Raw genomic sequence first — 27,723 nt, forward strand, 5'->3', positions numbered from 1 at the left:
AAATGTTTAACTAACTCAAAATAGTTAAGTATTATTTTGAAAATTTCCAAGATTTCTCTTGAGTTGAGACTAGGTTTGGAGTTTATCGTTAATAAATAAAATTATCAGTTAAAAACTGCTTTTTATATTTATTCAGGTTATATTTGTCTGGTATTGAAGTTTGTTTGATCTGAAAAATGTAATAACTGTGTCTCGTGTTCTGTGTGGGTTCAGTAGTATGGCAGATGCAGTTGAGGAGGAGGAGAAGGAGGGGATGGGGCAGGGCTGCTGGAGCTCATGCTACGTGTCTCCTCAGTGTTTTAAAAAGGCTGGTTGTGTGCTTGTTTGACTGTGCCCAGCTGTACTCCACACACGCACACACACACACAGCCACACAACCCACACACACCTCTCACACACACTCACACACACACTCTCTCTCTCTCTGGGTCCAAAGTGCCTCGACATGTTCGCCAACAAGAAGCTGAGAACGGTAGGAACTGTAAAGTATCTCTTTCTGTGTTTTACTTGTTCTGGCGTTTGTGAATAAGATGTTATTTTAGCGTGTTTTCAGTCGGGGAGGTTTTATTGAGTCGTTTTATGAAGTGAATTAATTTAATTGAGTCGCTTTAATGGACTGAAAGTCCTGGTGAAACTGAATCAGAGCAGCTATTCATTCATTTACAGCAGATTACCACCAGAGGTGGGAGCAGGTTAGCTTCGTTTGTGCCAACTGTAGTGTTTATATAACTTTAAAAAATCTTATTTTTCAGAATAAACACTTTTAATTAAAGTATTTTCGTGAGAAAGGTCATTCATTTGTCGTCAGCGTTCCTAATATTACTTTCATTAATTTCTAATGTAGTTTATAATAGATATCAGTCACTGGAGTTTGCACTTGTAAAATTGTAATATGAACATTGTTACTGTGTAAAATTCCATGTAAATCGATACATAGTAACCTGATATTCAAGCTAACAATATTTGGTTAGTAGAACGTTTGCTGAAAGTTACAATTTACGTCCTTAAAACGTTCAATCTGTCAAGTTTTTGGATGTTTTAGGAACGTTCTTATTTAACGTTTACCGTTTTTCGTTTTGAGAATGTTACTTTTAACGTTTCGATACTCTTACTATTCATCTAGCTTATTACATAACATGAGAAACGTTCTAATAACGTTGTGATGCAAACCACTATTTTGTAACAATTACCGTAGAACGTTCAATCTGTCCAGTTTTCAGGATGTTTTTATTTAACCTTTTTCCTTTTTGTTTTGGAAATGTTACGTTTAACGTTTCCATAATGTTTCTATTTGTCTAGCTGGCAATGTTACATGAGAAACGTTCAAATAACGTTGTGATGTAAACCATTATTATGTCACATGTTTTTAGAACGTTCCTGGAAAGTTACTTTCAAAATGTTGCTAGTTGACTAGTTTGAGAATGTCACTGAATCTCACTGGTGGGGCCATGTACTGTCAAGAACTTGGCGATACGATGCGTATTGTGATACAATGATTATGATTCAATATTATGATATACTGTAATATATTGTGATATGGTAAGCAATACACTATATTGCATTTTTAAATTGAATCAAATTTAAAAGTGTAACGCGGGAACCAGACGGGAGGCGGACGTAAATGCGGGTAAGACAAGATTTATTAAACAAATAAGCAAATAAACAAGTAAACATAGAACAGAGAAGCAAACCAAGCGAGGGGTAACAATAACAAACGAGAGATAAACTAACAAACAAACAGGAAGAACAACAAAAGCTAAGCTAGACTGAATGTAACTAAACAGGGCAGTGGATATACACGAGGAAAAATACGTAAATAAATACAAAATAAACAAAGAGACAAACAGGAAATAAACGTAACTAGAAATAACGTGACCGATAAATAAACAAGAGCGAGTAAATAGAAACCAAAGACGTGAGGTGACAGACAACGGGGGAAGGTGCAAAGACCGACAGAGGACAAGGTGGCAGAGGAGGGCTATTTATAGTAACAGGAAACACACTATAATTAGAAACACCTGGGGAAGGGGCGGAGCTACAAATGAGACACAGGTGGAAAAGTACTGAGACGGGAGACACAGGGGAGCACAGGTCACGTGGGGAATGCACACAGAGACACGAGACGAGGCCAAGACGTGACAAAAAGACAAAACTTTTATTCATTAAAAATCAATAATTTATTTTTGAGAATCGATACAATATTGCAAAACAAAATATTGCGATGCATCAATATATCAGTATTAATTTGAGTGAAAACTGGCTGATATTTGGTATGGAAATTTTTATCTAGTCTTATGTTAACATTTGTAAACATGTATTTTTTGAATTTCAATTTTGAGTTAATCAATTTTTTTTCCAATTGTAGTCAATTTTAAATTGTAAAAATGTTTTTAAAAAGCCTGTGTTAATTTGATATACATGTCTTTTATTTAGTTTTGATAAGTTGTTTTATGTATTGTGTATGATGTATGAAGTTTAAGAGCTATAAAATATTCTTTATATTCTATATAAACGTTATAAACTTACCAAACTATATATTTTTTTTGCTGAGTAAGAACAGTATCATATATACCAGTAATTTAAGTTACTAGTCAAAATGATCTGGAATTTTTTTTTACTTTCCACTAAAACAACTTGACTTGAAACTTAAGTTGAGACTGTGGTCAGGATGGTGTTGCTCTGCTGTCTCGTCAGATAAAAATCAACAAAGGAAAGCTTTCTTCGTTGTTGAGGGCAGTGCAGTTGGAGCACAGTTGTGAATTGTTATTAAAAACGACCTGTTCTTACTCTGACACAGGTAGCTTGAGCGCTGACCCGTGCACAGGTCCATGTCACCATGAGAGCCTCTATTTGCCCTCAAATGCAATTTATATATATTTAATATATTTTACCAGATATTAAAGATTTTAGAGAACTAATGCTGTAATTGTATAAGAAACACACAACCTACCATTATTAAAAATAATAAGCTTTACATAAAGAATTAACTAGAGAGTTACATTAATGTTAACATTATCATTATTTAATAACACAATAACAGTGAATGTAATTTAAATATACACTCGGTTTGACCTTAAAAAAGATTTTCTTTTACTCTGATTGTAACTGCTGCTGCATTTAAGGTGAAACGCAAAATTGGCTAAATGCGAGTGAGATATAACTTCACTAAAAATGAGACGCATCTTGTTTGACTACTCTAGCAACTCTGGTAACAACTCTGGTAACACTCTCACTCTGGTGAGAGAATATAAAAAATATTGTTGGTAACGTTAGCTTAACTAAAACTATGACTTGTTTTGGAACTGCCGGTCAAACTGCCACATTTAAGGTGGAATTTAAGGTGGAAAGCAAAACTCGCGGGAGTTAGCTAAGGCTAACTTGTTTGCTAAATGTAAGTAAGATATAACTTGTTTAGCGGGCTAACTACTCTAACAGGCTCTATAGTAACACTGAATGCACAGGTCAGTATCCTCTGCTGAGATGCATTGAGCGCTAAGCTGACACGAATGACACAAAAACACTTCAAATTTGTTTAGTATGATATAGAAAGATTTGCTTCATGCTAATTGGTGGGATATAATAAACATTCATTACTTAACTACTTTACAGTCTTGAAGCTCTAGTGCGAAGCTGCAGAAGCAAACTTTGGCTCGTCTTTGGCTCGTTTTCTGCTTAGTGGAAAATATTGTATCTTTGATTTTTCATATGTACACCTTTCAGCTTATTATTTAGAGCACAAATGACTAACTTTCTTGTCTCTCATTGTTCTCTGCTCACCACTATAACAGCAAATGTACAGTAACACTACAAGACATGGCCACAGACTTCATATACGAGGATTCTGTTAATGTAAAATAGAAATCAGGTGCCCTCACATGCACTCAAAATGATTTTACGTCAGCGAGACGCTTTAATAGGTGATTAAAAAGCTGGATGGGTTCTTTGGTTTAGGACGTGAAACCAAAGCAAGCTTTGTTGACGTCAGTTGGATTAAATATCCCAACTATTGTTTCTTACCTTAAAACCAGAGTACATGAGTTTAAGCCTAACAGTAAGCTTAACAGGAATGAGGAAAGCATGTTTATCTCAGTTTCTTTACTACACTGCTTTAAATTCCAGACACATTTACACTTTGCGATGACTGTGTGATGATTCCAGAAAGATATATTGTGGTAGCAGAAGCCGTAAGAACTCTTTCACGGCATCATTGAAATGGAAAGATTTAAACTGTATTTATCTTCCATCTGATAAATGTTCATTTTGCTGCTCAAGGTGTTAAAAAGCTGCATTATGTTATTAAATTAATTTTTCAGATTTATCGATTATTACAAAAAGAAAAAATGAACCTACATAGGTTCTACCAAGTTAATAACTACTGATTTAAAATGCAGACAAGAAAAAATCGAATTAAATAAATAGACGTGTGATGGGTGATACTGACACATGCAGAGAATTGAAGGGAAATGCAATTACTATTTAGTTAAGATATTTGACCAGAAAATATTTCATCAGACATTTAAGATTTCAGAGAACTAATGTTGTAATTGTATAAGGAACACAAAATCTGCCATTGATGTACCATAATTAAATCGATAGTTACATTTATTTTATTTTTATCATCATTTAATAGCACAGTAACAGCATATGTAATGTAAATATATGCTTGGCTGTGGGCTGGTGATCAGCCAACATCCTGAAATCAGTAATCCAGGCAAATACACAGCAGTGCTCTATGAAAATAGAGACAGTTACTACAACAAAAGCAGGATAAACTTTTTTAAATAACCATTAATTCTTTGGTCGAGGAAATCTTAATGTTAACCTGATTAATCTGTTCCAGACACACATTTAATTTGTGTTTAGGTTCAGCATCCTGTTAGTATGATGGTTTAAACCATCTAGCTGATAGTACAGTCCCAAAGCATGATCGTCACGTCACCATGCTTAACAGCTGGTACAGTGTTCTTGGGGTTAAATGGTTGGCCATTACTCATTTCAACATTCAGCCTTTTCCAGGTAAATGCAACTGAGACTTGGTGTGGTGTTTTTGGTCCAGAAATGTCTGGTTTAAATCTTGGTGGTTCTGTCCCAAACTCTTAGCTCACATCCAGGCCAAGTGCCGCGTGTATCAACACCCCGGATGCAAAGTATAATAATATGAGAATTGGCCACCTTTGCTAACTCTCTGATTGTCGATTATCAACTACATTTGGATTGACTCCACATGGCCGATGCTGTCACACATCAGCCAAGCTTGGAGTGATTCCTCATGTTACATTGATCCAATTAAAGGATCCTTTCGTTACTAAACCCTCCCACTGAACAGTTCAGTTTCTAAGTATGGTTAGATAACTGTGATGAGAAAACTCAGCTCAGCCTGGTTTGAACTGTGTCTGTTACAGAACACGCTTACCTGCATTATCAGGACCATTCGGACTAGAGGTGGGACCGATCCAATACAGTATTGGTATCGGGACCGATATTGACGTAATCAGCATATCGGATATCGGGTGACCGCGGCCGATCCACTTACCGATTCATATTCCAGTCCGCAGCTTAAGCTGGACAATAAACCCGCCAAAACGTAAACTATAGTCATAATCCACATATCCTATAAAAAACACAGGATCTACAAACACTAACCAGCACAAACACGCACTCATCTGTTGTTAAAAACAGTTATTAATTTAGTTCGGAAATATAGTTAGCATCGCCAGTTCGCCATTAGCCATTAATATCTCATTAATCTCCATTAATATCTGCAGTCTGTTAGCCTAGCTAGCATTAGGTTAACAGCTGCATTCCGGTGTTGTGAATGTAATAAGTGAACTATAGCTATAATCCACTTCGAACATCAAACAACAGATCCTACCCACTCTAACAGCACCAAAAAAATCCATCTTTTGTTAAAAAACAAAGTTAGCGTTGCCGGTTAGCCGTTAGACATTGCAGCTAATCCAATACGCTATGTGTCAAAATTAAAGTCTCCTGCGCAACCAGTGCTAATAATTAGTCTGGAGTACTGTATTAAATATTTTGCATATTTAATATTTAACTTTTTTTTATATTTACTAAAAATTTTAAATTAAATATTTAAGTTGAAAGAAAACTATTGTTTTGTATATAAAGTTTGTCAAATAAATGACTTTGGAATGCATTTACATTAAATGCATTTGTGTATACTCTTCAATGGGCTGTGTGGTCTGTTTCAGTCTCATTATGTAACCTTAATCATAGTACTAATAATAAACTAAAAGAGCCCTTTTATTCGTATTTGTATCGGTATCGGCAGTTTTATATCAGTTTTATATTGAAATCTGATCGGAGCTGAAAAAGTGGATCTTCCCACCACTAATTTGGATCTGCAGTGTTAAAGAGCGTTGAGCATTAAGAGCCCCCAGTATTTCCAGGATATTTAGTCTCATGATGAGTCAGTTTAAGCTTCTGATCACAACTGTATCAAAAGGTGGACTATGTGCTAAAATGCTTTTCCCCAGCAGAATTAATGAACAGCATGGTGGGATCTGGAGAATTTGAAGGAGCAGAGGTGCTCTGTGTGTGTGTTTGTGTCAGCATGCAGAGGGCACTGGCATTAATTTCTGGTCTAAGAGCGATGCCAGATGGACAATGTGGTCAGTGTACTACAGCTGGAAACTGATGATGTGGCTGTTTTCCTCCTCTCCTCACACACGTGTAGAGCGTGCTAAAATAGACAGGACCTGGTTCACATATCATTTCACATTTCATTTCATTAAATCCTCTAACTCCACTCTGTCACTCTTAAATCAATAGTTAAAGTGAATTAAATCGAGCTGTACAGGTAATTTGCTGTAATTTAAATAGATAAATAGTTTTCTTCCAAATGTAAGAAATCAGCCAAGATGTGTTCGGGCCAATCAGCCAAGTTGTTCTGCAGAAAATGATGTTTGAGTATTATATGAAATATTAATGGCAGTAAAGTTGTTGTAAATCTTTTTTTTTTTTTATTGAAGCTAAAATTGTTCACCACGTTTTCAAATATTTAAGTCGTAGAGACTATAGTAACCAGTAGAGACTTTTTTAGTAGGCCCATCCTATATGTCAGAACATGTGTCCCAGACTGCCTTCGTTGAGCTCACATAGAACAGTAAACGTTTTCCCCTGGATACCAGATTTGTCCAGTAAGTGTACTGTAAAAAATGTACTTGTACATGTATTTTATTACCAAACCTTTTCAATTTTCATTAAATTAAAGTACCAGAGCTCAGCTCTATTTACTCTATTTACCGCTGAGACAAACCGAATCTACTACGGCCCAGTAGATAATTAAATAATTAAAATGGTTAAATTATTAAAAGTAATATTTTAATTCAAACACTTACTTTACCAGACAGCATTGGAGGCATAATAAAAAAAAATGTTAATTTAATTGTGAAATGTGTTTGTATGAAATTTAAACAACTATGTTGGAGTGGATTTGTATACATCATGTAATGAACATAAGACTTGAGTAGAAACCAGAAGATAAATAATCCCATTCTGACTGTATATAGTTCATAAAGACAGCTTATGCAAAAGAGTTACTTATGTTTGAGTGTGCTTGACTTTTAGCAGCCAATGAGCCGTATCGAGTTTCCTGTCTATCCTGAATGTATTCAAATGTATACAAACCCCTTATACCTGCTGGTAAAAGGTTGTTGGCCAATGGCACAATGGAAATGTATTTAGATAGAGTATGCACACACACACACTGTAGAATAATGTCCCCAGATGCTAAGCTTGTTGTAGAATACACTATATGTACTCTTCTACTCTATTCAGTTAAAGTAACTGTTTTGAAGAATGTCCTGATCACATATTTTTGCTCCAGAGTGCGTTTTTGAGTATCTGCCAATACCGAGTCCTGATACGATACTTTGTCAGTGTAGTAAAAAAAAGAAAGAGCACATCCAAGTTGTCCGTAATTTGTAATTATTATTGAAACAAAGCAAATTCTTATCACAAAAAAACAAGTACTAAATACCCATATAAATGATTTTCATTTAAATATGCAGCTTTTCTTAAATAAACAAACAAAAAAATATCACACAACAATATTTCTGTGATGAATTATATTTAAGATCCTCATATTTTTTTTATGTATTTTTAAGAAAGGAGACAGTAATAATAGTGTAGTGTGGTTTAGGACTGGCAGACTAGATTTAGACTAGACTAACTGTATTATAAAATCTCAGGGTAGTTTTGATGCGTTCTGAATTAAAATATTTATACAAGTTGCTGACTCAGTAACTTTACTGAGTTTAAATGAGAGTTTTACTGTTAAACGCTAGTGTAGCTGCATATCCTTTTTTTAGGAGGAAACAGTGTGTGTGTATATGCAGTGTGTGAAAGAGAGGGTGCATTGCTGTGAGGATTTGTTTGCATTCAGCAACAACAGCATTAGTAAGGCAAAGAGATTTTATTAGAAAAAAAATAATCAGCTTGGTCAAAACAGGCAGGGTAAAACAAAGGTTTAAGGTAACATAAATACCAAGGGGAGTGAGACAGTCCAGATCAACACCCAGGTCAACAAATAGTAGAAAGTTTAGCAAAAGGGTCGCACATAGAATAAATAATACAAAAGGAAAAGATGAATGCAATGACATGAATGAAACGACAGACGGAACCAATCTAATACTCGACAGGGAGTGAGTGAAGTGCAGGGGTATGTATAAGGGGTATGTATAGTGAGGTGAACAGGTGAAATCAATACTCGGGCGATTGTGATCATCACGCCATCATCACCAGGTGTGACAGTACCTGAGTATAACTACACTCAAAATCCAACTGCGTCTGAACTACACAGCAGAGACATGTCTTTGTTCTCCACAGTGCGGCTTTAACAAACCCAATTCCTTTAAAATAATCGTTGGCCTGAAATTGTCAATGGTCCCTTATATTTCCGGAATATTTTATGAGCAGTGGACCAATAGCCATGTTAAAATAAGGCTACGTTAACTCTTTTAATTATATTATGTGTTTATTTAATGTGTGCCTGTGTGTGTTGCAGGATGTCCAGAGGTCCACGAATGTGGTGTACCAGGACCATCACGTTAGCCGCAGTAAGAGGGGGCAGGTGGTGGGAACTAGAGATGGATTCAGGGGATGCACCGTTTGGCTCACAGGTAAACACATCTGTCCTAAACTGTTCTATCACGATTAATCACATTTTTCCTTCTAACAATGACATTTTTTATTAATGGCTATTTAAAGGACTATTATGGGATATATTTTCAGTAGTAACTTATAACATAATCACAATGTATCATTAAATATTAAGGAATCATGCTGAGTTTAGTAGTGTCTGCCCTTGTCAGCAGAGCTGCAGGCAGTTTTTTCTTATTTGAACTGTGTTGCCAGGTATAGAACACAATTGTATGCAAACGGTGTGCTGAAGTCATAAAAAAACGGTGAGCTGGCTATTTTTCTGCTGAAAAAGTAATCACTGATCTTCAGTATAGTTGCTAATCATATGTATCAGCACCACTAGCATAGTGGAAAAGGGATATTTGGACATTAAAACTTATATTCACTGATCAGCTACAGAGTAAGACTCGCCGTTGCAACTGTGTGTCAATCTGGCAACCATGTGAGCTTAGCCTCTGGTTAGGAGCATGTGGGGCTGAAAACTTCAGTGTAAGATAATCACAGTGGGATTTTCTTTATATTCAAATATGTTAGTTTAATTGTAATTTAAGAAAAATGGGTAGATTAAACAAGCAGAAAAAGAAAAATGTGTTTTTGAGAGAGAGAGAGAAAGAGAGAGAGAGAGACAGATAAAGATGCTGGTGTAAAATGAAGTATTATCATTCTGTTCACAATCTATAGCTGTCAAGTAATGATACACCTTAACCTCTAAGGTCACTATTTTAGTGACCTGTAGATGAGTCGTCAACCATGCAGCTTGATTTAGGGCGTGTCAGTGTGTCTTTGCTATCGTAACAGCTGGAAAAGTACAGCTTGTGTGGCTGGAAATGCACAAAAGACATGTACTAATTCTCTTAATTAGCCACAAGTGTGTTTTGGGCGTAACATGCAATAAACCTTTCAGCATATCACTTGCCATTCCCTTTAAGAGCCGGGTGAGCTCTGACTTTGGTGGATTGCTATTTAAAGGTCATCTACTTGGACGTGTCCAAAGTAAGCTCATAAATGTGAGCAATAACTACCTTTAGCTTTAGCTAGGGTTGTAATCAAGCCAGAATGAGCTCAGGATGATTGATCAAATTAGATTTGGTCATTGGTCACTCAAAATTGTCATATTATTTTTTTCAAATATGTTTTTTTTGTTTGTGTGTATGTAGGTCTCTCAGGAGCTGGGAAGACCACATTGGGTTTTGCGTTAGAGGAGCATTTGGTGTCTCATGGAATCCCGTGCTACTCTCTGGATGGGGATAATATCCGGCATGGCCTGAATAAGAACCTGGGCTTCAGCTCGACCGACCGCGAGGAGAACATCCGGCGCATCGCAGAGGTGGCCAAACTGTTCGCTGACGCTGGACTCGTCTGCATCACCAGCTTCATCTCCCCTTTCACCAAGGTTTCAGACCCCTTTTGTCATAATAACAATAATCTGAGATTGTTTTAAGTATTTAGATTGGTTTTAGAACCAATGAAAAGCTGTTTTGAATGGAAATTTTATAGATGAAGGGCAGTATGTGCTATATTTTCCGTAAAGTAATCTAAATATATCTTTCTTTCCAGGAGTAAAGCACTCTGCAACTCGTCTGAAAGCTTGAAAAGCAGAATTTAAAATACTTGTTCTTATAAGTGTTCTCTCTCTCTCTTCTCTTTTTCTTTGTCTCTCTGTAGGATCGCAATGAGGCTCGGGTAGTCCATGAGAGCTCTGGGCTGCCGTTTTTCGAGGTGTTTGTGAACGCTCCTCTGGAGGTTTGTGAACAGAGAGACGTGAAAGGGCTCTACAAGAAAGCACGAGCAGGAGAAATCAAAGGTACAACACTACCACAACCAACCACTCAACTATGCTTACTTAACTTACGTTAATTAACTAGAAATGTTACAGAAATCAGAAATGCTCTTTTCAGAAACTTCTTTTTTGTGTTAAACTCTATAAATTCTTTGTTGAACTTTGAATACTTTATTAAACTGCCATAACTTTGTAATTTTTTTTCCTAAATGATAGAGACATTCATACATTTTTTTATTATTGTTATATATTTTTCATAACTGTTCTCTAAAATATGCAGAAGTGTTAAAATTAAAATGTTCACTTACACAATTAGAAAATCAACTAGTTGGGGTGTCAAAACTTAGCAACTGTTTAAAAGTGATGAAAGTAATAAAAACGTTGTAGTTCCTACAGTATGAAAAGTTAAGTATTGACATTTCAAAGAACATGTAGGCAGAAAGACCAAGAATACTCTCAGAGAACCACCCTTCCCATAAAAAAAACATATCCAGAGAAATCTCTCCATCCAGATAGAGTGAATCTGATTGTGATTGGATGTAGAGAAATATAAACATATACCATTCCGACACCCTATTGGTTTATACGATCCATCACAGCTGCACACGTCACGCCCCCCCCCCCCCCACACACACACACACACTCCTGCAAGAAGTAGTCTAGTATGAAGACGATCCATGCAAAAACTCAAGAAAAACATTCAATTAAGCTTCTTTAATATTTTTACATTCTACTAAAATACATTCATTTTAATGGGCATATATGCAGCTAAAACAGAGTGCCTAGTGCATCCCAAATTTATCAACATTAACATTTTAATATAACATTATAGTCATTATGGCTTTTAGATAAATGTGTTTTGGGGAGAGGGTTAGTTTTATTTACTGTTATATATTAAGAAGTTTCTGAAACCAGTACTTTTAAACTTTTACTTGAGTAAAATGCTTGAGTTATACTTGAACTTCTACAAAAATATTTCAAACTCTAGTATCTATACATCTATCTACAGAGTATTGAATGTCAATACATTTTTAACCCATACTTTTGACCATTCTATGAATGGGGAGAGACCAAACTACTTAAAACTGAAGGTTAAACTACTTCTTCCAAAACATAATTTAAATCAGTGATCAAATCTGATAAAATCTGGCAAAATGATTTTAGCTATTCATAGAAACCTGGCTTTCACCAGTAGTGCCATAATATTATTGAGAATCCTCCACAGCCAAATGTAACCAGAAAGCTGGTTGGCTCTTTTGGTTGACGTTTTGGACTTCACCTGTAAACAGATGCCATGTTGAGCGTTACGAGAACTCCAATTATATTTATTTATAATTAATTACTGATCTTTCTCCTCATTTATAACATCCCAAAAAAATAAAAGATGCATGGTAAAAGAACATTAGACCATATTGTTTTTTTTTTGTAGGTACCTCTGTTTTTTCTGTTTCTATAACATCATCACATTTGTTTTTGCAGGCTTCACAGGGATTGACTCTACATACGAAAGCCCACCGTCCCCAGAGCTGGAGCTCAGAACTGGAGAGCTCTCAGTGAACGAGTGCATCCTGAAGGTGGTGAACTTTCTCAAAGAACAGGTACACTGAGAGACATCCATGATAATATATTTTATGTATAGACTGTTAACAGTTCTTTCACAGTTTTCACAATAGATAGGTAGATAGGTAGGTAGGTTGAGAGGTAGACAGAGACAGACAGAGAGACGGGCAGATAAATACACTCTAGAGAGTAAATGTCCATGTAGTGAGATTAGTGGATTTAACTCCTATCCATTACACAGCTCAACACTATTTAACTATAACTATAATAGAATGTTTACTGAACGTTACAGTAAACATCCTTAGAACTTTAAATACAAATGTTTTCTTAAAGTGTACTTAAAATGTTTTTATTTAACATTTTTAAAAGTTCTGGTAACATTGCTGCAACATCACTTGTGTCAACGTCTTCATTGTTAGTTTTTTAAATGTTGCTTTTAACATTTCCATAATGTTTTTTTTTTTCAAGTCAAGTGGTTTTATTGTCAATACTGCATATGTACAGGACATACAGAGAATTGAAATTACGTTACTCTCCTTCCCAAATTTTACAGCAAGTACAGATAATAGATATAATAAAAGAGAGAATGGGAGACACTATGTGTACAATACAGCAGGATCACAAATAGACATACATGAGACAGAAACAAGGTGCAGTAGTGGTGGGGGGGAAATAGATATATACCGGTAAATATAAATAAAAAGAAATAAGATATATAATATAAAAGAGTGGGAGACACTATATGTACAAAACAACAAGACTGAATAAACGTAAGACGAAAGACTATAGTGCAATATTGATGGTGATTGAGATGGAATGACAGTATAAATAGAACCCGTATAACAGTAGTGCAAATATGGTATATAGCTTAAGGCTGGTAAAGTGAATGAGTGCGTAAAGTACTTAAAGTTCACAGTTTTTGGGGAATGAAAGTGCGTATTGACAGTGCAAGTATATCAGTAGTGCAGGTGTTGGGTGTGTAGTGCAAGTACGTTTGGAAAGGGACCTGTACTTTGTGTATTGTAGTGCAGAGTTTCAGTACTGTATTGGTGGGGGGAAGAGAGTTCAGCATCCTCACAGCCTGATGGATGGGGCTGTCTCGCAGTCTGCTGGTCCTTGCCCCGAAACTCTGCAGTCTCCTCCCTGATGGCAGCAGGCTGAAGAAGCTATGTAGTGGGTGGAAGGGATCTCCTGCCAGACGGAGGGCTTTGTTATTGTTAGTCTAGCTGGGAACATTATGTTAGAAACATTATATTAATGTTGTGCAAACCTTTATTATGTCACATGATTTCAGAATATTTCTGGAATATGTTTTAGGCTAACCTTCCTGGAACCTTTTTAAAACATTGCTAAATGTTCTTATAACGTTCTCTGTTAGCTGGGATGGTGCTGAGGGATTGTGGGGGCTTCTACTTGTGCTCTGTGGAACTTTCAGCCATAGCAATGTTTCTCTCTCTTTCTCTCAGGGTATCATTCCTAATGGAGTGTCTGAGGAGATCACTGAACTGTTTGTGCCCATGAACAAACTGAAGCTGGTAGAGTCTGACATCAAAACCCTGCCCACCATCACCATCACAACGGTAACCAGCACACTTATCTGATATAAATACCACTCTTGTCGTTAAATAAACATTATAGATACTAATGTCTTGCTAATATTTGCTCTAATGTGGTGCACAGCTGGTTTTGTAAGGGCTGTGGATTTGTGTCAAATGTTATCTTTTCACATTTTTCAAATGTGAATCACTTTCATATGCTATCCTTCTTTCATATCTTTTATTGTTTAATTATTTTATTTGGATCCTCATTAACTGCTGTCGCAACAGCAGCTATTCTTCCTGAGGTTAAACAGACAGAGCATGCATAACAAATATAAATTACATATCGTAATTAAACTATACATAAAAAATCTAAGTAAATGAATAATTTAACAGTCAAAATTTAGACAAATAGAAAATAGCAAAAAAAAAAAACCATACACAAATTCATACACAAATATATAGATGGTAGGATAAAGAAAATTAAAACACAAATGCATGATGGCTAATTACAATTTAACATCTATTCTGCGTGTAGACAGGTATTTATTTACCCTCCATATCCAGGTTTTTAAACTTCAGCCACTTTAGCTCATTGTGCATTCATTTTTCTTCATGTTTGTTTTGTATTGGCACTGCAAAGCCATTCTCCCTGCCGTATTCTACATTATCTGCAACTTTGTTAAACTTAGTTTTTTTAGCTGTATTTGATCACACTGCTGCACAGTCATCTAGGTAAGATAAAACTAAGGATTGTAAGACTATTTGTTTATTTTCTGTGTTAAACTGTATACAGAAAATAGAAAAAAATGGCTAGATAAAATATCAAGATTTTAAGAAATATCAATATATGTATTTTCATGTGAGATAATATAGTTTGTCAATATAGACTATACTGTATAGAAGTAAGAAGCCCGGGAGGGAAAACATAATTAAATCGAGCAAACAGTATAGCAGTTTATGCTCACAGTTTTGTTTTTATTTGAGTAAATGATTTGCAATTCATGCTCACGATTTCTTTAATTTAAATGAACAATTTCCTTAAGTCGAGCAAGCAATTTTTATGCGCATTACGACAAGAAGCTTGGAGGGAAAGGAGCATTTTCTACTCTTGATGTGTTACAGGGCTGCTGTGATTATCATCAGTTAAATATATTTATAAAATGCTGCTTATTAGAGATTTTTTTTTTTGATATTTATCATATATATATATATATATATATATCTCCATTCAGCAAAACATTTCGAGATAATATTTTTTACCCATATGACCAAGCCATAGCATGCACCACATACGGGAACAGTCAGATTGGGTTCAATGTGTCTTTTTTTGTCTGTACGAATGTTCTTAGCTCTGTCTTTGTCAGCTAGCACCGGTTGGTGAAATGCAAGCTTTTTAAATACATATTCGTTCACATTACAGACAGATACAGCACACTTTCCTTTCTAAATGTGAACCGTCAAGATAAACAAATCTGGTCTGAACAACAAATCTTCTGATTAGTGAAGCTTTATCTGTTAATATAGCCTTTGAGTCTACATTGGGTTAACTCCCACAACTTCCAGGAGAGGTGGGATGATTAGCTTCTCTAAAGAGATACATTTCTTCATTAATTTAACAAATTTTCAACATTAATTTAACATGCATACAAATAGAGCTGCAGCTATCGATTATTTTAGTAATCGAGTACTCTAATGAATAATCGATTTGAATAATCGAGTAAACGGATAAAACATAAAATAAAAGATTTCATAAAATAAGAAATTTCACTTAATAATGAATGACCAATTGGTTTAATTTTTTAATTCACAACATACATTTTCACATTGCACAAATAACAACAGCACAAATATAAATAAATAAAACATAAAATAGACATAAATACCACAAGTAATAATTTAATAATTAATAATTTAATTTAAATTATTTGATCTTAGGGTTTCTCATAAGTATTAAATATAGGGCATTAATCAATAATAAAGGCATAAACATTGGCTTTATGTTGTGCATCTTAGCTAAATGACAGTACAGTAAGTTCATGGCCATGTATGCCGCCCAGAGTAACTTTATGTCAGCTAATTTTAACATGTATTTATTTATTTAACTTCACAGCACTATGTTGACTAATTACATAAAGCCTGTATTATTGTATTAAGTCTATAACTTGTTAATCTCATTGATTTGTTATAAGTTAAATTTACCTGCTAACCGCTCTAAAAACCTTCGCCTCCTCCACTTCCTGCTTCCTGTGCGTGCGTGATGTAGCGCTAAGCACGCTGTTTCACATTAAAAGTCAGCGCTAAATTTTGTGCTCTGCGCTTTAAAATTAATGAAACGATTATTCGATGCACAGAAAGTTAATCGATCAATTTTTTTTAATCGAGTTACTTGATTTACTCAAGAAATTGCTTCACCCCTACTTACAAATATTGAATATGATTCATACAGAAGTAATGGCTGATATTTTTTCCGAATGTTCAATTGTGTTTGTGTTTGTGTGTGTGTGTGTGTATCCAGTTGGACCTACAGTGGGTGCAGGTGTTGGCTGAAGGTTGGGCGAGCCCCCTAACGGGTTTCATGAGAGAGAGAGAGTACCTGCAAGTCCTCCATTTCAACAACCTGCTGGACGGTAAACACACACACACACACACACTGTCTCTCTCTCTAAATATATAATAACAAATGGTTTGTGAATGGTGATGGTGAAACAACCCTATAAATCTTACTAAGCTCCACATCTGTGTCCATTACATTAACACATTAACATAAATCTACACTGTGGGCAAACAAACACACACACACATACACATGCACACACTCGTATTTGGAAATGTGCCAAAGTAAGAACAACCACGCCATTCATAGTTATGAAATATACAAACTAATGCTTGTAAAATATAAAATTTTATTAACAAATATTTTTTTAAGAATCACAAGTAGGGGGGCTCTGCCACTATGTTCGAGAAATTGCTGATTCAAATCCCAGTCATGGTATATTGCCATTAGCTGCCATAGCCCTGAGAGAGCACAATTGGCTTTGCTCTCTCTGGGTGGGTAGATGGTGCTCTCTCCCCAAATCAAAGGGTGATGTCGATCAGCACAAGGCGTCTGTGAGCTGATCTATCAGAACCGAGTCGCTGCGCTTTCCTCCGAGTGCGCTGTGATGCTACTTAGCAATGCTGCATCAGCAGTAGTTCAAAAAGAGGTGGTGGCTGACTTCACATGTATCGGAGGAGTCATGTTCTAATCTTCACCCTCATGGTATGTTGGGGCATCACTAGTAATAGGGGGAGTCTTATTGAGTGGATTGAGTTATTGGCTTTGATAATTGGGGATAAAATGGGCTAAAAAATTTAAAAATAAAAAAAAAGAATCACAAGCAGCTTTTATATCGAACAAGATTCAGAAATAACCTTTTTATATAAGGAAAAGTGTAAAAATGTTAATCACTGCCACATAAAAGAGTTCTTGGCTGAATAAAAGTGAGACTTTTTTTTCATTCACATCTGAATCTAAAACAAAGACAAAAGATTTGTACTGCCCCCAGTTTCTGGTAAAGATAATTTGTTTGGTGTGCTGTCCACTTTTATAGATCGAATTAAACAAATTCTAATTTAATTTTCTAATCTGACTTTTGAAAAACTTGAAATGTTTAGTACTATAATTCAAATTTAATGTTAACACCATTATGCTTTTTTATGTTTTGAACTGGTTAGTCAGTTAAATTTGCTGTTGAAAAAATCCATTACAGAAACAAATTCAGATACATACATTTTTAATGTCTGACATTTTTAAAACACAAAAAACATTGTTCAAAAATTTTAGTTACCAAAATAAGTTCTTAACAATTTTGAATATTTCTTCAATTTTAACTCAATTTTAACTTTAAGTATTTCATTTAATTTGAAATATACAAAATGCAGATTAAAATATTTGCATCTTGTGTTTTACACTTCATACACAGTAAACCAATTTCTTGATTTGTTTCTTGATTTATTGTTTACTAATTAATTAATTTAACATACGGCATAGAATATGAAATACGATGCATACAGAAGTAATAACTGTTATTATTTCTGAATATTCAATTGTATTTGTGTGTGTGTGTGTGTGTTTAAGTAATATTTTAAGTTTTTTTTTTACAGCATATAATATTTAAATGCGTTTTTTTTAACAGCAAATTTCCCCATCTGACATTCTTCACTCCTCTATCCCATTATTTCCCTTTGACCTCCTTTAAGCCCTGTCTAAAGATGTTTTACCTTTTACTTCTATTACTTTTGTACTTTACTATTGTAAGTCGCTTTGGACAAAAGCTTCTGCCAAATGTAATGTAATGTAATGTAATATTATGTAAAAACACACAAAAAACATATAGTTCAAACATTTTAGTAATAATTAATAATTATTAATAATTCTCAATAATTCTTCAATTTTAACAAAGGTCTTTCATTTAATTCAAATATACAAAATGCAGATTCAAATTCATGAGTCTTGTGTTACACTCCAAACACATTTAATCAGTTCCTTCGTTCGTATATATTTAAAGAAGTAGTTAATTAAAAAATATATATTTTCACAATTTCTTCCTTTGCCCAGATTTACAGTAGTTCATTAGCCAGGATGCAGTTAGCAGTTATTGTCTGACACTGTACAGAGTTCTGTTTGGTTATCTATAATACTGGTTAAGAGTCCATTTTTATAGATAACACTGTTTCACAGCATCATAAACCAAATGTGCAAATCTATTCAAGATCATTGAACAGCACAGAGAGGCGTTAGGTGGGTGTGTGATGACTGACGTATGCAGTTTACACAATGCAAACGGGTGATCACATTCTTCTGTTATTTTTTCAGGCCAGTCAGGGATTATTGGTCATTCATTCATGCAGGGATACGTGATATGTGTATATTTCTTGTGGTAAAGTTCAGGCACTTATTCTACAGAAGAATAGCACTAAATATTCATGACACCTCCCATGAAAGCTCACTAATGCTACACTTTTTCTTTGGGATATGCATGGAAGATTTCTGTCACATGGGCAACTGCCGCCAGGCACGACCATTATCATGGCCTCATTCCAACTCTTATAAATCATAATTCATAAGTCACCTCACCTTGCCTTTAACACGCTGGCCAGTGTTCAGCGCTCACAAGATAACACCTCACATCTTATACAGGTGTGAACATTCCCTAGCCGCCACCAGTTTAACACTTGAACACATGATCCATTTACATATTGCTGTCCCATGACTTAAATCAGTGTAAAAAATGTACAATTTACTAAATAATGCGAGATAAACAAAAGTAAACAATACCATTTATTACGAAAAATATTGAACTGAATATAGAAATTCAACAAAAAATACATACAAGTAATAAACCTACAGAAATATACAAAACTAAAAATAGAAATTAAACTAAATATGCTGAACTAATTATACTAAAATACCTAAAACATACTTAACCTACAGAAATTTACTGAACTAAATATACATACTATATTAAAAATACAAAATATATTAAACTTAAAACACTAAATATACTAAAAGTACTAAACCTACAGAAATGTACTGAAGTAAATATACTAAAATAATATACTGAAAAATACATTAAAATACGAAACATACAGCAACATACTGAATTTAATATACAAATTAAACAAAATGTACAAAATATATTAAACAAAATACTAAAAATACATAAAAAATACTAAACCTACAGAAATGTATTAATAATGTACTAGATATACAAATTATATATATATATCTAATTATATATATTAAATGTACTAAATATACTCAACTAAATATAGAATTGCATAAAAATACTACACCTACAGAAATATACTTAACAAAATAAACAAATTAAACAAAATATATTAATATACAACTAAATATATAAAATATACAATCATATCGTATATAGACTGCATATAAAGAAACACCCTAAATATACCATGTACTAATATACAGAAATATACTAAATATACTGCATTTACAGAAAGTACATAGTGTTCTATGTATGTCTTCTTGTATAGTTACATTAGCTCTATAACTCAAAACTGAAGCTGATAGTTTTCCTCCATAATCTGAGTAGATTGTTCTCTTTATTAGGTCCTGCTATTAACCTCTCCGTGCCCATCGTCTTGCCCATCACCACCGTGACCAAAGAGCGGCTGGCTGGCAGCGCGGCGGTGGCTCTGGAGTACCAGGGCAGGAGGGTGGCCGTCCTGAGGAAGCCAGAGTTCTACCAGCACTGTAAAGAAGAGCGCTGTGCCCGTCAGTGGGGCACCAGCTGCACCAAACACCCCTATATAAAGGTCTGACCTATCAGCATCCACAGCAGTGTTAAAACAAACATCTTTTTACCAAAAAACGCTTTTTTACCATTTACTTATTGATTAATCAGACTGTTTTGAAAAAGAAAAATGTCAGTTACTTAGTGAATCCTTTTTAAGTTGTTATTTATCATAATAAAATACAAGGTTTGGAACTGTTTGTTTTGTTAATAAATTATTTTTTATCAAGTAATACATAAAGAACATTTCCTAATGGGTTAATCAGTGCATTGTAATTAAATGTTTCACATTATACCCTAAATTGTATTTATCAGCTTATAGATGAAAGGCAATGGACTGTTTGTTTAGTTAAAAATGTTTTTTAACCTGAAATACCTTGAAATATAATTTATATATATATAATTATATATAATCGTTGTCACGTCTTGGCCTCGTCTCGTGTCTCTGTGTGCATTCCCCACGTGACCTGTGCTCCCCTGTGTCTCCCGTCTCAGTACTTTTCCACCTGTGTCTAATTTGTAGCTCCGCCCCTTCCCCAGGTGTTTCCAATTCTAGTGTGTTTGTGTTACTATAAATAGCCCTCCTCTGCCACCTTGTCCTCCGTCGGTCTTTGCACCTTCCTCTGTCGTTTGTCTCGCCACGTTTACTATAGTTTGTTCACGGTTTCGTTACGCTCTATGTATTTCTTGTATATTTCTAGTCACGTTTCTTGCCTGTTTGTTTCTTTGTTTATTTTGTATATATTTACGTATTTATCCGTTGTACATATTCCCTAACCTTGTTTTGTTCTTATCTGTTTAGCTTAGCTCTGTGTTGGTTTTCCCTGTTTGTTTATGTATATATATTTATTCGTTATTCCCCTGTTTGTTTGTTTGTTTGTTTACTTATTATTCATTAAAGTTTGTCTTACCCGCTTTTACGTCCGCCTCCCGTCTGGTCCCGCGTTACAATCGGTTGTAGCGCAATTATTTAGAAATTTCTAATTTCAGGATAAATTTGTGTTTATTTAAAAAATATATATTTTCAACAGACCACTATTTTTGCAGATGGTGATGGAGAGTGGTGATTGGCTGGTGGGTGGAGACCTGGAGGTGCTGGAGCGAATTAAATGGAATGACGGCCTGGATCAGTACCGCCTCACACCAAGCGAGCTGAAACAGAAGTTTAAGGAGATGAAAGCAGGTGAGAGTGAATATTTTAATTAGTTCACATGTGTAAAAGCAATTTCAGACTTTTTCTCAGATGTGTTTTATCTGGGTTTTAAACTAAACCATAAATCAGTGTGAGCAGCTTAAGCTGCTTTAATATACAGTAGTTGTTCGCTACAAAACTTGCTTTTAATCGTGATTTAATTGTGAGGCAGGGTGTTTATGCCGGTTCAAGGCGGGCCAGCTGGGACAGACTGGGGCTGCATGTTTTGCAAAATTAGGTGCGGTTTCAAAATTAGGTGCATAAACAGGAATTGAAAGTTTATTGTCTTTAAAAGGGTTCATTCCTTTGTTATGATATTATGTTATTATTTTGTTAGTGCCAAATTAGTGGTCTAAAAATGTCAACAATATCGGTTATCACAATAATTTCTGGGACAGGTATATTTCTGGCATATTGCTATCTTGGCAGTGGAAAACACAGGTGCCCAATTGACTGATTTAATCCCTGACAACAGTCAACAGTCAGATGTCCATATCTATTTTAGTTATGCACACATGGATACCCTAACTCTTTCATCAATAAACAGAATACACAATGAAATTAATGTTCCTATAAATTAGCTGCTCGTACACCTTCACAGTGTGAACGAGCAGGTCAGTTTTCTTTGCTGAGAAGGGCAGAAGCGCTGCATCGTTAAAAAAGCAATACGCCAACATCACATGACCCTTAAAGGAAATGGCAAATGATGCGTTGATTGGTTTATTTCACGTTACGTGCAGATTACGTTGCCATTGTTCAGGTTAGTGTAGCTTGCAGCTCTTTACACAGTAACATTTCAGCTACTTTTTGCAGTAATTTTACTGGTGTTGCTAATAAATAGTAATTAATTAATCACTGTAATCTGTTTCTGGTGGGTTCTTGTTTAATTAGCCCACACACCCATAGCATCTCTATATCTCTCACTACTCATCTTTGTTCCCCTCAGATGCTGTATTTGCATTTCAGCTGAGGAACCCAGTGCACAATGGCCACGCCCTGCTGATGACAGACACTCGACGGAAACTGGAGGAGCGTGGGTACCGTAGGCCTGTGCTGCTGCTGCATCCTTTAGGAGGCTGGACCAAAGATGACGACGTTCCGCTGGACTGGAGGATGAAGCAGCACGCTGCAGTTCTTGAAGAGGGGGTCCTGGACCCCAGTTCAACCATCATAGCAATCTTCCCTTCACCCATGATGTATGCTGGACCTACAGAGGTGGGTGCAATTATTGATAGTTACTGACAGAGTTGGTTCCAGAGGTGCCAAGTAACTAAGGACACATAGCATGACTCTTTGAGAATTGCTGCTCTTGACTTACAGTCACTGACTGGTCTGGATATCAAACCTGCTAGATGTTTGCTGGTTTCTAGGACTAGTTGGTGTACAAATATCTCCGGACCGTGGTCCGAACCAAGGTTCATGTGTTTGCTACATTGTATATATTTGGTCGGGTTATTTTGGTGTTCACACTGCAGTTTAGGGAGCGCACCAAAGACCTTTGTGTGATACTCCTACATCCTTTCATCATCACTTACGTATCGATGCGTTTTCCTTAACTTGATGCTGATTGGTTTTAGAAGGACATGCGTCTGACGTTGGCGTGTAAAACCTTTGAAGCCTTTCCAGGTTAAGGATAAAATGAATGAACAGATTAATTTCATCTCCATAGTAGTGCTGGTTTTAATACCAGCAGCAGCAACTTCAGCACGGTACTGTAGGTTAGTTCAAATTCGCCAAATGAACGTGCTTGTCCTGAAGCAACTGTATCCACGGCTCATTTTTCCTGCTTTTCCGGTTATTTTTCTTTTTCTGCTGCCGTTGTTAAAGAGCGCCTCCTGAAGAACGCTTCCTGTAACTGGTCCAAAAGTTCGAACCATCCACAAAAGCGCTTTCACACTGCAGGCAAACTGAACCATGGTTCAGAAGATCCGGACCGAGACCACCTCTCTTGGTCGTACCAAAATCTGGTCCTTTGGCACCTGCTACTTTGGTTCGGACCAAACTGAAAAGTCCGAAAGTCCGGACCGAACGAGGCAGGTGTGAAAGCACCCTAAAAATGAAATGTGTTCAGGTAAATTTCTGGTGTATTACTATCTTGGCAATAGAAAACACAGGTATGTCACTGACTAAATACAACCTAGTCAAAAGTTTATTGCTATGTTGGCAACAAAGGCTTACACTCACACACTACAACACACAGCAGTGCATAGACCCAACTATTACATTAACAATAAACCGAATAATAAATAAAAAAATGACTTTGCTCTTCCCGTAGATGAGCTGCTCCAACACCTTCACAGTGTGAACGAGCAGGTCCGTTTCCTCTGCTAAGAGGTGCAGAAGTGCTGCGCTGTTAAAATACCAATCCACCAAAGTCAGTGCGCACCAGAAAAGGAGTGAAAAATGTTTTTATCTTTAGTTTTCAACATCTGTTAAGATTTTAAAAATCTGTAGTGACCAGGGATAATGTAGCTAATATGTAATTAAGCCCATGTGCTTCACACACTTGAAAATTTGCTTATGTGGACCCTAATCAGTGTGTAACTGTAAGGTACTGTTGAAGTGTATATTTTGCCATGTTTCCCATCTAATGGGGAAGCTTGGGGAAGCGCAGTAAACAAAATTCCAAAAAAAAAAAAAAAAAAAAAGAATTATGAGCGCTGGATGTTAATCTACACAGATTTCTCTCTTAAAAAAACGTTTATTTGGGTGAGTAAAGTGCTTCCGTTTATTTACAGTAAGCCTAGATTTCCAATATTTTGTCTAAGGGTGAGTTTTCAGTGAAGTTTCTCCAGCACTAAGGCTGGGTGCAGCAGCATTAGAATTAGTAGCGCTAACGGGACGTAAATACCGCCTGAATGACTGAGGAACTTTGAGTGTTTCTGGTAACCCAGGTCACTATCAGCTAGCGGTTGTTCCCATGTAGCTTGTTTTAACATGGCAAACACGCAGACTACAGTCCAATATACTTGTCTCTAAACGGCGAAAAAGCTATTGCTGTGGTTAGCGGCTAATGCTAATACTGCTGCACCCAGCCTTAGCGCTGGAGAAATTTACTGATAACTCACCCTTATACCATTGTACTTCAGCTGAGTGGCTTAACTTCTGCTTAATACCTGACCAGTAGAATTCATACATAAGGTGCAGCGGATTGTAAGACACACTGTCGATTTATGGGAAAATAAAAGGATTTTAAGTGCGCCTTATATTCCAAAAAATATGGTACTAACTTTTATGTTAACCATCTGGCTGCCTGTAAGCCAGATCCACTGTTTTCACAAAGATGACCCCTCCAGTTTGTCATGGAAGATAAGGTGAATAATCTACTCTTTTCTTACACTACTGTAGGTCCAGTGGCACTGCAGGGCAAGAATGATGGCTGGAGTGAATTTCTACATTGTGGGACGAGACCCTGCTGGAATGCCACATCCGGAGTCGGGAAAGGACCTGTACGATCCAAGTCACGGTGCTAAAGTACTGTCCATGGCTCCAGGACTGTCCTCTGTAGAGATCATCCCCTTCAGAGTGGCTGCGTACAACAAGAGCAAGAGGGCGATGGACTTCTACGACAAGGAGAGGTACCATTTACCTGTTCATTCACTGTTTCTTCAGAAATTAACAGTATTAGAATAGAATTGATGCTTCTTGTGTTGGAGTAACTTCTCTCTGCTGTCCAGGGAAGGCTTTCTACTAGGTTTTGAAGCATTGCAAAAATTTGATTGCGTTCAGTGGCCAGAGCAATAGTGCTGCAACTAAGGATTATTTTGGTAGTTGACTAATCTGACGATTATTTTTTTTGATTAGTCGATTAGTTAACGATTATTTCTGCTGTGCCCTCCACCTCTGCTTGCTGTGGGTACAGCTCATGTTCATAGCTTTCTCTTTTACTTCAAAACTATAGAAACAGCTGAATATGGGACTTAAATGTGCTTCAAGTATTCAGAACGTTGCCGATTTGAGTGTTACCCTTTTCTATTTTGTTGTTTCTGTCCTCAGTACTTTGTTTAGTGCAACAAATTAACGACGAGTTGACAATGAACATTTGGAGTTGACAGTTTTTTATCAACTTTTCAAGTAATCGTTGCATCCCTACAGAGCAAAAGTGAGGTCAGAAAGTTGATAATGACCAGAGCACCAAACATCATTCCAGAAAACACAGTTCCACTGCTCCACAGTCATCTGTTTTAGAGGTTCCTATTTCATTGGCAGCAGTTCTATACAGGGACTAGACAAGTGGTGTGTGTGCATTTGCACATCTGTGTCAACAAATCTGTGTAGTTTATACACTTTTTGCCACTATCAGTTTTTTATTTTCCCATCTTATCAATGACTTTATTCCTGTACTCCCTTTATCAACTGTCAGACCTGTAATTCTTCTCTATACTGCTGAAACTGAGTCTTAGTCCAGTCATGTTAAGATGAGCTAAAGAGCTAAAGGTGCTGTTGCCATGTGGGTCAGCCAGACGTGATTCTTCCTGTATCAGTTTTCTCCAGTTTCCAAGAGTCTTTTAAAGGTGTAGAAAACAGTACTCACCGCTCTCTGACTTCATCTGTTATTTCTCTAAAGACTGATATTTTTAATAGTTACTTGTGTTATGTGTGTTTCTTTTTCTAGTTATTATGATAAAAGTGTGAATGTGTTCTGTGTGAGTGTGTAAATGGCAACAATAAAAGCAGAAAAAATGGAAAGTATTCTAAGACTTTTGACCGGTAGTGTACTTGCTCTTCAGTGCTAAACTGATTGGCTGAATGGGCGTGTAGTACAATGGTGAATTACTATTTCCTGCACCTGAGCTCCCCTTACAATTGTGAAGTGCAGATTGCACATTGATTCACTCCTAAGGGACTTGCTTTTCACATGCATTCCTAGGCAAGCTGTGACATACAGAACCATCACTGAAAGTGAAAGAAGCATGCGGACTGAGGTGGCACATTTAATGCAAAAATGACTTGGATTACGCATTTTTATTTAGTTCAAAAGAGTTATCTTGTCAACTTCATCAGAGATGCATACTTGAGTTAGTTTGGTGTGGAAATGGCAGTAATTATTGTTCTCCATGTTAGTCAGTGGAGCATCACAACGATTTTAAAACCTGAATTAAGATAAAAATGCAATTTAATGTTGCTCTATTATGGTCATTGTTGGATATCACAACCATGTTTTTTCACAGCTTTTTAAAAATGTTTATAGTGTAAATAATACAGTATATAAAAGCTGTTTTTCAATGCTATCTGCATTTTAAAGCACAGTTTGTAATGTTTTCTCTCTGTGTTTCAGACATGCAGAGTTTGAGTTCATCTCAGGGACGAAGATGAGAAGTTTGGCTCGCAGTGGACAGAACCCTCCAGATGGCTTCATGGCCCCAAAAGCCTGGAAGATCCTAACTGAGTACTATAAATCCATACAGAAAGAGCAGTAAGAGCAGAGAGCGTCTGGAATCTTCTGCTCTCTATGAACCAGTCACAGAGGGAGGAGCATCACAATGCCTCAGGATACAAACTGACTGGCCACAGTTTAGTAGAAGCAGAACTCGCGTTTATTGATTACGCAGTTAATCATTATCTTATCGCTCTGACCAGATACTTCATATTCTCTTTAACATTTATCTTTTGATCCAATATGAAGGAAAATGCAATGAAATGCATATGAAATAAGAACGTGAGCAACAGTAATCATGAATTTTACATGAAGCCTAAACCAAAGTGCCTTAATATCCAGATTAATAATATATTTTATTACAAACAGCCAAACTTGCACATTCCAAATAGTAACTATATCAGAGTTTTTATTGAATATATTTATAGATTTTACTATGTGTCTCTGTTTGATTTCAGTTTGACTGAGTCGAAGTGTCCTAATCTAAATAATAGGGCTGCTCATTGTTCTTTATTTTTGTCATATTGTGCTTTTTAATGTTGTTATGCAAATGAGCCAATCACAATGAGCCATGTTCATCAGAGATGCCTTTATTATTATGAATGAATTATTATTATTATTATTACTATTATTATTATTATTATTATTATTACTATTGAAGAAGAAGAAGAAGAAGAACAGATGTTAGTTATTTTGTAGTAGGCAGAGCTTTACATTTATTTTACACAGTCTTTATTGTTTATATATTTGCACTTCATTATTGATATTTAAAGTGAAATAAAAAATAAAATAGATTCTACAATCTTATT

General features: G+C 35.8%; 1 protein-coding gene across 1 annotated transcript; it reads left to right on the top strand.

Annotated features, from left to right (window-relative positions):
- Window positions 1-322: 322 nt before the first annotated feature.
- Window positions 323-27,721, top strand: papss2a (3'-phosphoadenosine 5'-phosphosulfate synthase 2a). Its single transcript, XM_007244585.4, has 12 exons — window positions 323-472; window positions 9,029-9,143; window positions 10,323-10,558; window positions 10,831-10,969; window positions 12,425-12,543; window positions 13,972-14,085; window positions 16,562-16,673; window positions 20,162-20,367; window positions 21,393-21,528; window positions 22,484-22,752; window positions 24,886-25,115; window positions 26,816-27,721. The coding sequence occupies exons 1-12, from the start codon at window positions 446-448 to the stop codon at window positions 26,955-26,957; spliced, it is 1,845 nt and encodes a 614-aa protein (XP_007244647.3). The 5' UTR covers window positions 323-445; the 3' UTR covers window positions 26,958-27,721.
- The last annotated feature ends 2 nt before the right edge of the window (window positions 27,722-27,723 follow it).

Source organism: Astyanax mexicanus, chromosome 14 (genome assembly GCF_023375975.1).
Source record: "Astyanax mexicanus isolate ESR-SI-001 chromosome 14, AstMex3_surface, whole genome shotgun sequence".
NCBI classification, from domain to species: Eukaryota; Metazoa; Chordata; class Actinopteri; order Characiformes; family Acestrorhamphidae; genus Astyanax; species Astyanax mexicanus.